Here is a 12,089-nt window from a genome sequence, read left to right as displayed (position 1 = left end):
CACCACCCCGTGTCTGTGTCTGTGGTGTAGAGTGCAGCCTCCAACCACCACCCCGTGTCTGTGTCTGTGGTGTAGAGTGCAGCCTCCAACCACCACCCCGTGTCTGTGTCTGTGGTGTAGAGTGCAGCCTCCAACCACCACCCCGTGTCTGTGTCTGTGGTGTAGAGTGCAGCCTCCAACCACCACCCCGTGTCTGTGTCTGTGGTGTAGAGTGCAGCCTCCAACCATCACCCCGTGTCTGTGTCTGTGGTGTAGAGTGCAGCCTCCAACCACCACCCCGTGTCTGTGTCTGTGGTGAAGAGTGCAGCCTCCAACCATCACCCCGTGTCTGTGTCTGTGGTGTAGAGTGCAGCCTCCAACCATCACCCCGTGTCTGTGTCTGTGGTGTAGAGTGCAGCCTCCAACCACCACCCCGTGTCTGTGTCTGTGGTGTAGAGTGCAGCCTCCAACCATCACCCCGTGTCTGTGTCTGTGGTGTAGAGTGCAGCCTCCAACCACCACGCCGTGTCTGTGTCTGTGGTGAAGAGTGCAGCCTCCAACCACCACCCCGTGTCTGTGCCTGTGGTGTAGAGTGCAGTCTCCAACCACCACCCCGTGTCTGTGTCTGTGGTGAAGAGTGCAGCCTCCAACCACCACCCCGTGTCTGTGTCTGTGGTGTAGAGTGCAGCCTCCAACCACCACCCCGTGTCTGTGTCTGTGGTGTAGAGTGCAGCCTCCAACCACCACGCCGTGTCTGTGTCTGTGGTGAAGAGTGCAGCCTCCAACCACCACCCCGTGTCTGTGCCTGTGGTGTAGAGTGCAGTCTCCAACCACCACCCCGTGTCTGTGTCTGTGGTGAAGAGTGCAGCCTCCAACCACCACCCCGTGTCTGTGTCTGTGGTGTAGAGTGCAGCCTCCAACCACCACCCCGTGTCTGTGTCTGTGGTGTAGAGTGCAGCCTCCAACCATCACGCCGTGTCTCCGGCACGTCTCGCTGCCTCGAAGGGCTGTTTGGCCGAAACGACGCCCATGATATATATATATATTTATTTTCGGGCAATTGTAAGTTAAACACTATTTGGGATTCATATTTCATGAGGAATATGTAAACGTTTTTAAGAAAACCAATTTTCTGCCCTGGGAACTGTCGCACGCCGGTGCGGACTGTCTGTTCACATGGCGGGGGTTGGGGCGGGGGGGGCAGGTGGGGGCGATACTCTCAGAGGGCGTGGCCTGTCAGAGGGCGTGGCCTATCAGAGGTCATGGCCTGTCAGAGGGCATGGCCTGTCAGAGGGCATGGCCTCTCAGAGGGCATGCCCTCTCAGAGAGCATGGAATCTCAGAGGGCATGGTGGTGGAGGAATTCCCCACCCCTAGCCCTGCCCGCTCTCCTCCGCCCCCCATTCACGTTCATCCCGTCACCCCCCAGGTGACGGCAGGACTCCGATCAGCAGAGGGGATTAAGGGATTCTGACACTCGTCTGGACGGCTCAACAAGGACACGTGGCAAGCTGGTAGCCCCTCCCTCCCTCCCTCAGCCCTGCCCACGTGTCTATAAGGGCACGATAGACGCCACGCCTGTATCAATGAGCCCAGGGTAGAGAGTGTGCCCTACGTCTATAGGGGCAGGGCAGAGGGCACGTCCCGAGGCTGCCTAGAGGGCGAGCGTGGAGGGCACGCGCTGCGAGTGCAGACAGGGGCTGCAGGGCTCCACGCGGCGGCTGCCGTAGTAGTCGACCACCTGGCGCGGCACCTCCGCCAGCACGCACTTGGCCAGCGCCGCCGGGGACGCCTGCACGCACCACGTGGTCACGCGGGAGACACGCGCGGCTCGTCGTCGTCACTCGACAACACACTTCACTGCCATCGACCGAGATGGGCAGGTGGTGGGTGGCGGTGGGGGTGGCAGTGGTGGTGGTGGTGGTGACGGTAGTGGCGGTGGTGGCGGTGGTGGCGGTGGGGGTGGCGGTGGTGGTGGTGGTGGTGGCGGTGGCGGTGGTGACGGTGGTGGTGGTGGCGGTGGTGGTGGTGGCGGTGGTGGCGGTGACGGTGGTGGTGGTGGTGGCGGTGGCGGTGGTGGTGGCGGTGGTGGTGGTGGTGGCGGTGGTGGTGGCGGTGGTGGCGGTGGCGACGGTGGTGGTGGCAGCGGTGGTGGTGGTGGCGGCGGTGGTGGCGGTGGTGGTGGAGGACGCTCTCACGCTCTTGAAGTCGCGGAAGGGCACGAACTGGACGATGTCTCTGGCCGCGGGCTCCCCGCGCGGCGAGCGCAGCACGCCGTCGTCCCCGTCCAGGATCTGCATGTCGGTGAAGTCGGCGTTGCCGATGCCCACGATAATGATGGACATGGGCAGGTGGGAGGCGCGCACGATGGCCTCGCGCGTGTCCGCCATGTCGGTGACCACGCCGTCCGTGAGGATGAGCAGGATGAAGTACTGCTGCTCGGCCGCACGGACACCGCCACCACCACCGCCACCACCACCGCCACCACCACCACCACCGCCACCACCACCACCACCACCGCCACCACCACCACCGCCACCACCACCACCGCCACCACCACCACCGCCACCACCACCACCACACCAGGGTTCAGTCGTCATCACGACAACGAGAGTGATGATGGTGATGATGACCATTGAACCCGATTACTGGTAACGGTATAAGAGGAGCAATCAAGGAGAGCCATCCCAAGTCCCATGACTCAGTAGGGTCCCGCTGCTGCTGCTCCGTTTTATTCGTCAGATGTCTTCTGCTGATTGAGCGAGAGATGTTTATTATTATTACTATTATACACGTGGGAGGAAACCGGAACACGCGAAAAAAGCCCCCACGCGTGCGAGGGGGCAACACTCAATCCCTGTACAAATGTAAACAGATGGTGATTAGTCCGCACTCTGCTGTGTCGCCTTCTCCTCCCTGACGCCCACGTGAATGGAGTTTCACAACAACGTCTGTGTGTGATCCACCCACCCTCGCTACTGCCTCCACAGCGCTGGGTCAATGATGACAATGACATCAACAACAGCAACAACCATCAAACAACATCAACAACCACAACAACAAACATCAACAACATCAATAACCATAACAAACATCAACATACGTCAACAACGATAAACAACTATTCTTACAAGCAGCAACAGCATCAATAACCACAACAACAAACATCAACAGACATCAATAACCACAACAACAAACATCAACAGACATCAATAACCACAACAACAAACATCAACAGACATCAATAACCACAACAACAAACATCAACAGACATCAATAACCACAACAACAAACATCAACAGACATCAATAACCACAACAACAAACATCAACAGACATTAATAACCACAACAACAAACATCAACAGACATCAATAACCACAACAACAAACATCAACAGACATTAATAACCACAACAACAAACATCAACAGACATTAATAACCACAACAACAAACATCAACGGACATTAATAACCACAACAACAAACATCAACAGACATCAATAACCACAACAACAAACATCAACAGACATCAATAACCACAACAACAAACATCAACAGACATTAATAACCACAACAACAAACATCAACGGACATCAATAACCACAACAACAAACATCAACAGACATCAATAACCACAGCAGATCTCAACAAATATCACAGCCAACGCAGAGACTCAAAGTGATCGCTCTTGTCAAGGGCAGAGCCCCCCCCCTCGCCCCCCCCCCTCGCCCCCCTCCCCACCTCGCCCCCCCCGCGATGGTGGCGTGAGCGCGGCCTTGAGCTGCTCACACGGTGGGGGTGGAGGGGGATATGGGGGATGTGGGGGAGGAGGCGCGTGGAGGAGTGGGGGGAGCCGGAGAAGGAACGAGGGGGGGGAATGAGGATGTGGGGTGGGGGGACTGAGGGTGACGATGATGACGAGGTGGAGGAGGAGGGGGGGTACCGAGGCTTGCTTGGTGTTCTCCTCCTCGATGGCGAACTTGGCCACCTTGTTGATGATGGGGGCGATGTTGGTGGGCCCGTACAGCTGGATCTGGGGCAGGCAGTTCTGGTAGGCCTCCACCACGCCCTGGATGCCTGGGGGGGGTGGCAGCAGCAGTAACATCAGCAGCGGGCAATGCAGTGGCTACCCGTGCAATCACCACCGTCGTCGTCGCGAGCCACTCTCTATCCACTGCTGATGAAGGCCACCCCGCACCGTCACTCACAGTCCAGCGCTGCTACCCACCCGCTCCACCCCCCCCACCCGCTCCCCCCACCCCCCTGAGAGTGTCACAATTCCATTCAGACTCAGGCGAAGAAAGAGGATGATGACGATGATGACGATGCTGCGTCACGGCTTGATGATGTATTATCATTATGCAAATGGTAATTATTGTGATCAAGGCGATGCATATTCATGGGTTTGAGATTTGTTATGATTATGGTGACGAGAAAGACCACAGCAATTATCCGCGTGTTTACTTGTCTGACGATGATCGTCATCACGAGTCATGGTGGTGGTGATGAATGATGTCAAACATTCAGATTATAGTCATCACGCTCATCGTGAACGACGAAGTCGGAGCACGACCACTGCAATGCAGAATCTCGACGACGAGAATTCACGAGGATCCTCATCCACGATGAAGATCGTTTGTGATGACTGAGACTGCCAGGGGCAGGGGGCTAGAGGGGCAGGGCTAAAGGGGCAGGGGGCTAGAGGGGCAGGGCTAGAGGGGCAGGGCTAAAGGGGCAGGGCTAGAGGGGCAGGGCTAGAGGGGCAGGGGGCTAGAGGGGCAGGGGGCTAGAGGGGCAGGGCTAGAGGGGCAGGGGGCTAGAGGGGCAGGGCTAGAGGGGCAGGGCTAAAGGGGCAGGGCTAGAGGGGCAGGGCTAGAGGGGCAGGGGGCTAGAGGGGCAGGGGGCTAGAGGGGCAGGGCTAGAGGGGCAGACCCCAAACATGAATATGTTTAAAATCGGGACTCCGTTAAAAAGAAAAACACAAATACAAATGTCCCCCGTGTAGCCTTAACATAATTTTGGGGTAAGTGCTGTGAGCGAGCACCACCTGTGAAGGCCGGCACGGCACACGAGGGGGTGGGTGATCAGAACCGCTGTCTCCCCAGTGGCGATGTTCACACGTAGACTGTATATCAACATGTAGACTGTATATCAACATGTAGACTGTATAGCAACATGTAGACTGTATAACAACACGTAGACTGTATAGCAACATGTAGACTGTATAGCAACACGTAGACTGTATATCAACATGTAGACTGTATATCAACATCACCCCCATAACTCGCCGATAACAATCGAGTATAATGGCACCGTGCACGATGGTAACCGTAACCGTGATGATGTTGGTGATGGAATCAGCGAGCTGTACCTTCGCACACGGGGTTGTCCAGGTTGAGGTTGAGCGCAAAGTCGTGGGAAACCTGCGAACGAGACCAACCGATGAGACAGCGAATTTGGGAACCATCGCTTCAGAGTGGTGCTCATGCTGAACCAATGCTGCTGTAACGATGCAGTCCCAGCAGGATTAAGGCCGCGTGGCCAACGGAGTGACGGACGCGTCACGTGTCTGATTGTGGCCACGCTGAAGCGAGTGGCCACGTGCTCCGTGCCACGTGCGTGGGACTCGGCCCATGCCGGGTGGACGCCTCGGAAGCGCGCCGCAGCAGAGGGTACCCAGGGTGAACAGGTTAAAGGCGCAGCCCTGCAAGGTCCTCCACCAGAGCGAGCTGGAGGACTTGGGCCACTCTTACACATTGGGCCAGGGTAGCCCACACTTGAACTCATCATTATGATAATGACGATCATAATCGTCAAATGTCACAACTCTTATGAATTATGTAATAATTAGGGTCCTAGAGGAAGTAGCATCACAATCATAATTTTAAATTAATGAATAATCAGTATCCTACTTATACTAATTGTGTTCAAAATAATTAATGTGAAATTCATGAATAAAAATTAATTGTACTGTAATAGTCATGAGAATCGTCAATGATAATCGTCATCAGAATCGTCATAACGCTAATTGTCATCCGAACTGTCATGATAATAATCGTCATCAGAATCGTCATAACGATCATCGTCATCAGAATCGTCGTGACGCGAATCGTCGTTCTTTGTGACGTCACGCTCGGCCCGCAGTGCGACGCACGTGGTAGTTGGGGGGGATCCTGGCTCCGAAGCCGTACGCCGGGAAGAGTTTGTCACTGCGAACAGAAACACAAAAGCCGCGCGTCATAAGAGGCACGTGGTACACGAGGAACGTGGTACACGAGGCACGTGGTACACGTGGTACACGAGACACGTGGTACGCGAGGCACGTGGTACGCGAGACACGTGACACACGAGACACGTGGTACACGTGGTACATGAGACACGCGTCACATGAAGCGTGTGGTACACGAGACGCGTGACACACGAGACATGCGGTACACGTGGTACATTGAGACACGCGTCACACGAGACACGTGTCACACGAGACGCGCGTCACACGAGACACGTGGTACACGAGACACGTGGTACACGAGACACGCGTCACACGAGGCACGTGGTACACGAGACACGTGTCACACGAGGCACGTGGTACACGAGACACATGGTACACGTGACACACGAGACACGCGGTACACGAGGCACGTGGTACACGAGGCACGTGGTACACGGGTTGCTCGTTTATAAACCGTTGTGTGCTTGCGTTGCCCATCGCGTCCCCGTTGTGTCCGGGTCGTGTGTCCCCTGCTCGCCCCCGACCCGACTCGCGCGACTTCTCCGGCCCCCACGTGGTTTGTGTGGCCACTCGGAAGGTCGTGAGTTGAAATCACGTTTGGCGGTGGTTTCGAATCGGTCCATCATCCCTCGGGGGGTGCAAAAAATCAGTACCACTTTGCAGGTAGGTCGACGGCGGTTGTGCCGTGGATCGACTCACCCCCCGCCACAGGGAAGGGGGAATTCCCACCACTGGCCCTGGAGGGCTGCAAACGGGCGATCGGCACCCAATGCCCGAATTGTTAACGGGGGCAGCAGGAGATCGCTTAGGGTCTCAGACTCTGAGAAGTGAGAGGGGGGGGGGCAAGGGGGGGGGGGGGTTCGTCCTGCGATCTGCCGTGCCTGTCGTAGTCCTGGCAGATCTCCCCCACGGACACGAGCGCCTTGAGGTACTCGTTGGGCTGGTACGGGTGGATGTAGTGCAGCGAGCACGAGTTCTTGGGGTCCCCGTTGGAGGCGGTGAAGTCCACCGCCACCTGCGTGGGGAGTCGACCGTTGCAGAATCTCCTCCGCATGCGGCCGCAACGGAGCGGCAGCTGTGTCAGCGGCAGTAGCAGCTGTAGTAGCAGTAGTAGTAGCAGTAGTAGCAGCTACAGCAGTAGTAGCAACAGTAGTAGCGGCAGTAGCAGCAGTAGTAGTAGCAGCAGTAGCAGCAGTAGTAGTAGCAGCAGTAGTAGTAGAAACAGTCGCAGCAGTAGTAGCAGTAGCAGCAGCAACAGTCGCAGCAGTAGTAGCGGAAGTAGTAGCTGTAGCAGCAGCAGTAGTAGCAGCTGTAGCAGCGGCAGCAGCGGCAGTAGCGGCAGCAGGAGTATAGACGAACCCTCACTGCCTCGACAGCGCTGGGTGACTCGCCACGTGCAGCAGAGAGAGCTGGGGTAGAGCGGGGGGAGAGAGCGGGGAGAGCGGGGAGAGAGCGGGGAGGGAGAGAGAGGAGAGCGGGGAGGGAGAGTGGGGAGAGCGGGGAGGGAGAGTGGGGAGAGCGGGGCGAGGAGGGAGAGGGGGGTGAGTGGGACGAGGCGCGTCCTCACCGTGAACTGGATCTGGCAGCCCCCCATGATGTAGTCGAGGAAGGAGTAAACTCGCTGGATCTGCGGGGCGCGCGCGAGGGAGAGAGACACGTGGGGGGGGGGGGGGCGTTAGAGAAGAGGCGCTCCACGGGACGGGGAGGCCGACGTGAGTTGGCGGCTGTAGAGGGGGGGGCGGTGTAGCGGGGGGGTGTAGCGTGGGGGGTGTAGCGTGGGGGGTGTAGCGGGGGGGGGGGGTGTAGCGGGGGGGGGGGGTGTAGCGGGGGGGTGTAGCGTGGGGGGTGTAGCGGGGGGGGGGGGGTGTAGCAGGGAGGTGTAGCGGGGGGGGGGGTGTAGCGGGGGGGGGGGTGTAGCAGGGAGTGGTGTAGGGGGGGAGTGTGGGGGGGGGGGTGGTGTAGCGGGGGGGGGGGGCTGGCCACGAGTTACGGGGTGGGGGCACCCACACACACACCAACACAAAGATCTCCCGTGTAGCCTGTACAGGTTGTTGGGGCAAGTGCTGTTATCGAGCACGGACGATGGTGCTCGCCACGCTGGCGGGTGGCCACAACCACGCCCGGCCGCCTTTGTCTCCCCCGCACCTCCGATTATCAGGGTTGGCTGCGTACGGTGCAAAAGAAGTTCAGCAAACATACGCACGGTGCTGATGTGTACACTCCGCGCCGTGCAGGGACTATGCTGCAACGCTGAGTCGCAGGACATCGCGGGTCGAGGTTGTGGCCCAGAGTAGGGTTAGGGTGAGGGCAGGGCCGCCAAGTCCACCGTTGTGCTGTACTTCTGTGCTCCCACGTCTACTGCGTCCTTCAACGTCAACGCCCTCCCGATAGCCAGAGAGCCAAACCATCCAGGATGCTGCTGCGTTGGTCTCGGTAATAAGCCACCGTTGTTATTTTGTGCGTCGTATGATGTTATTAACAACAACAACAACAGCAGCAATCCACCAGGTAATAGCAGTGACCGCGGCGGTGTGGTGACACGTGGGTGCCGCTCACCCTGCACTGCGTGAGGATCACGACCCCAGAGTTTTTGTAATTCCTCCTCTTGAGTTTGTACTTGGGGTTGATGCAGTTCCACTGCACCTGCAAGGGGGGGGGGGGCAGCGGGGGGGGGATAGCGATACTGATGATTGTGTTGATGGTGGTGGTCATTGTTACGTTGATGATGATGGGATAATGGTGATGGTGATGATCATTGTGGTGGTGGTGGTAATGGTGGTGAGAGTTGGGAAACATAATTTTAATGGTGATGATGGTGGAGCTGGTAATGATTGATGTTCGTGGTGGTGATGGTGGTTGTGGAAATAATGATGTCGGTGTTGATGATGTGGTGATGATGGTGGTGCTGGTAGTGTTGGTGGTGTTGATGATGATGTTATGATGATAATGATCTTGATGATGATGTTGATGATGATGTTGATGATGATGATGTTATGATGGTAATGTGTGATGATGATGTTGATGATGATGGTGATGATGATGTTGATGATGATGGTACCTGTTTGCCATCGCGGGCTCCCAGCATCTCGTTGAATGTCGAGGAGAACTCCCCGATGAGGTCGTGCTTCCCACTTGAGTCCCAGTCCCACACCACGAACTGAACCACAACCACCACAACCACCACCACCACCACAAAATGAGATCACAACCACAACAACTACCACCACTAACTGAAATGACAACCACCACAACCACCACAACCACCACCACCACAAACTGTGATCACAACCACCACCACCACAACCACAACAACCACCACAAACTGAGATCACAACCACCACAACCACAACAACCACAAACTGAGATCACAACCACCACAACCACCACCAGCACCACAAACTGAGATCACAACCACCACCACAACCACCACCACCAGCAACACCACAAACTGAGATCACAACCACCACAACCACCGCAACCACAACTACCATAAATACAACCACAACCAGTCACAAACACAGTCATAACCATTAACACAACCACCATCAGTAAACCACCACAATAACCACAATAACCACAATAACCACAATAACCACAATAACCACAATAACCACAATAACCACAATCACAACATGACCACCGTCACCAACCACGGAGCATCATAACCACAGTCATCACCACCACGGCCACAGTCATCACCACCACGGCCACAGTCATCACCACCAGGGCCACAGTCATCACCACCAGGGCCACAGTCATCACCACCACGGCCACAGTCATCACCACCAGGGCCACAGTCATCACCACCAGGGCCACAGTCATCACCACCAGGGCCACAGTCATCACCACCACGACCACAGTCATCACCACCAGGGCCACAGTCATCACCACCAGGGCCACAGTCATCACCACCAGGGCCACAGTCATCACCACCAGGGCCACAGTCATCACCACCAGGGCCACAGTCATCACCACCAGGGCCACAGTCATCACCACCAGGGCCACAGTCATCACCACCACGGCCACAGTCATCACCACCAGGGCCACAGTCATCACCACCAGGGCCACAGTCATCACCACCAGGGCCACAGTCATCACCACCACGACCACAGTCATCACCACCAGGGCCACAGTCATCACCACCAGGGCCACAGTCATCACCACCAGGGCCACAGTCATCACCACCAGGGCCACAGTCATCACCACCACGACCACAGTCATCACCACCAGGGCCACAGTCATCACCACCAGGGCCACAGTCACCACCACCAGGGCCACAGTCATCACCACCAGGGCCACAGTCATCACCACCAGGGCCACAGTCATCACCACCAGGGCCACAGTCACCACCACCAGGGCCACAGTCACCACCACCAGGGCCACAGTCATCACCACCAGGGCCACAGTCATCACCACCAGGGCCACAGTCATCACCACCAGGGCCACAGTCATCACCACCACGGCCACAGTCATCACCACCAGGGCCACAGTCATCACCACCAGGGCCACAGTCATCACCACCAGGGCCACAGTCATCACCACCACGACCACAGTCATCACCACCAGGGCCACAGTCACCACCACCAGGGCCACAGTCATCACCACCAGGGCCACAGTCATCACCACCAGGGCCACAGTCATCACCACCAGGGCCACAGTCACCACCACCACGGCCACAGTCATCACCACCAGGGCCACAGTCATCACCACCAGGGCCACAGTCATCACCACCAGGGCCACAGTCATCACCACCACGACCACAGTCATCACCACCAGGGCCACAGTCATCACCACCAGGGCCACAGTCACCACCACCAGGGCCACAGTCATCACCACCACGGCCACAGTCATCACCACCAGGGCCACAGTCATCACCACCAGGGCCAAAGTCATCACCACCACGGCCACAGTCATCACCACCAGGGCCACAGTCATCACCACCAGGGCCACAGTCATCACCACCAGGGCCACAGTCATCACCACCAGGGCCACAGTCATCACCACCAGGGCCACAGTCATCACCACCAGGGCCACAGTCATCACCACCACGGCCACAGTCATCACCACCAGGGCCACAGTCATCACCACCAGGGCCACAGTCATCACCACCAGGGCCACAGTCATCACCACCAGGGCCACAGTCATCACCACCACGACAACAGTCATCACCACCACGGCCACAGTCATCACCACCAGGGCCACAGTCATCACCACCAGGGCCACAGTCATCACCACCAGGGCCACAGTCATCACCACCACGACCACAGTCATCACCACCAGGGCCACAGTCATCACCACCACGGCCACAGTCATCACCACCAGGGCCACAGTCATCACCACCAGGGACACAGTCATCACCACCAGGGCCACAGTCACCACCACCAGGGCCACAGTCATCACCACCAGGGCCACAGTCATCACCACCAGGGCCACAGTCACCACCACCAGGGCCACAGTCACCACCACCAGGGCCACAGTCATCACCACCAGGGCCACAGTCATCACCACCAGGGCCACAGTCATCACCACCAGGGCCACAGTCACCACCACCAGGGCCACAGTCATCACCACCAGGGCCACAGTCATCACCACCAGGGCCACAGTCATCACCACCAGGGCCACAGTCATCACCACCAGGGCCACAGTCATCACCACCACGACCACAGTCATCACCACTACGGCCACAGTCATCACCACCAGGGCCACAGTCATCACCACCAGGGCCACAGTCATCACCACCAGGGCCACAGTCATCACCACCACGACCACAGTCATCACCACCAGGGCCACAGTCATCACCACCACGGCCACAGTCATCACCACCAGGGCCACAGTCATCACCACCAGGGCCACAGTCATCACCACCAGGGCCACAGTCATCA

At 57.5% G+C, this 12,089-nt stretch overlaps 1 protein-coding gene across 2 annotated transcripts in view; it reads right to left on the bottom strand.

Annotated features, from left to right (window-relative positions):
* Positions 1–328: 328 nt before the first annotated feature.
* Positions 329–12,089, bottom strand: part of LOC144741449 (copine-4-like) — a 30,835-nt gene continuing 19,074 nt past the window's right edge. For both annotated transcript variants that reach the window (XM_078623973.1, XM_078623971.1), the window contains exons 8-16: positions 9,266–9,364; positions 8,764–8,850; positions 7,775–7,834; positions 7,089–7,222; positions 6,133–6,187; positions 5,350–5,401; positions 3,922–4,055; positions 2,177–2,413; positions 329–1,770 (exon numbers count right to left, since the gene is read on the bottom strand). In XM_078623973.1, the coding sequence (XP_078480099.1) occupies positions 1,633–1,770; positions 2,177–2,413; positions 3,922–4,055; positions 5,350–5,401; positions 6,133–6,187; positions 7,089–7,222; positions 7,775–7,834; positions 8,764–8,850; positions 9,266–9,364 (996 nt within the window). In that variant the 3' untranslated portion in view covers positions 329–1,632. The remainder of the gene's footprint in view (positions 1,771–2,176; positions 2,414–3,921; positions 4,056–5,349; positions 5,402–6,132; positions 6,188–7,088; positions 7,223–7,774; positions 7,835–8,763; positions 8,851–9,265; positions 9,365–12,089) is intronic.

The sequence above is a fragment of the Lampetra planeri genome, unplaced genomic scaffold, assembly GCF_965212315.1.
Source record: "Lampetra planeri unplaced genomic scaffold, kcLamPlan1.2.h2 scaffold_552, whole genome shotgun sequence".
In the NCBI taxonomy this organism is placed as follows: domain Eukaryota; kingdom Metazoa; phylum Chordata; class Hyperoartia; order Petromyzontiformes; family Petromyzontidae; genus Lampetra; species Lampetra planeri.
The sequence above is the reverse complement of the archived record's forward strand: the minus strand, read 5'-3'. Positions and strand labels throughout refer to the sequence as shown.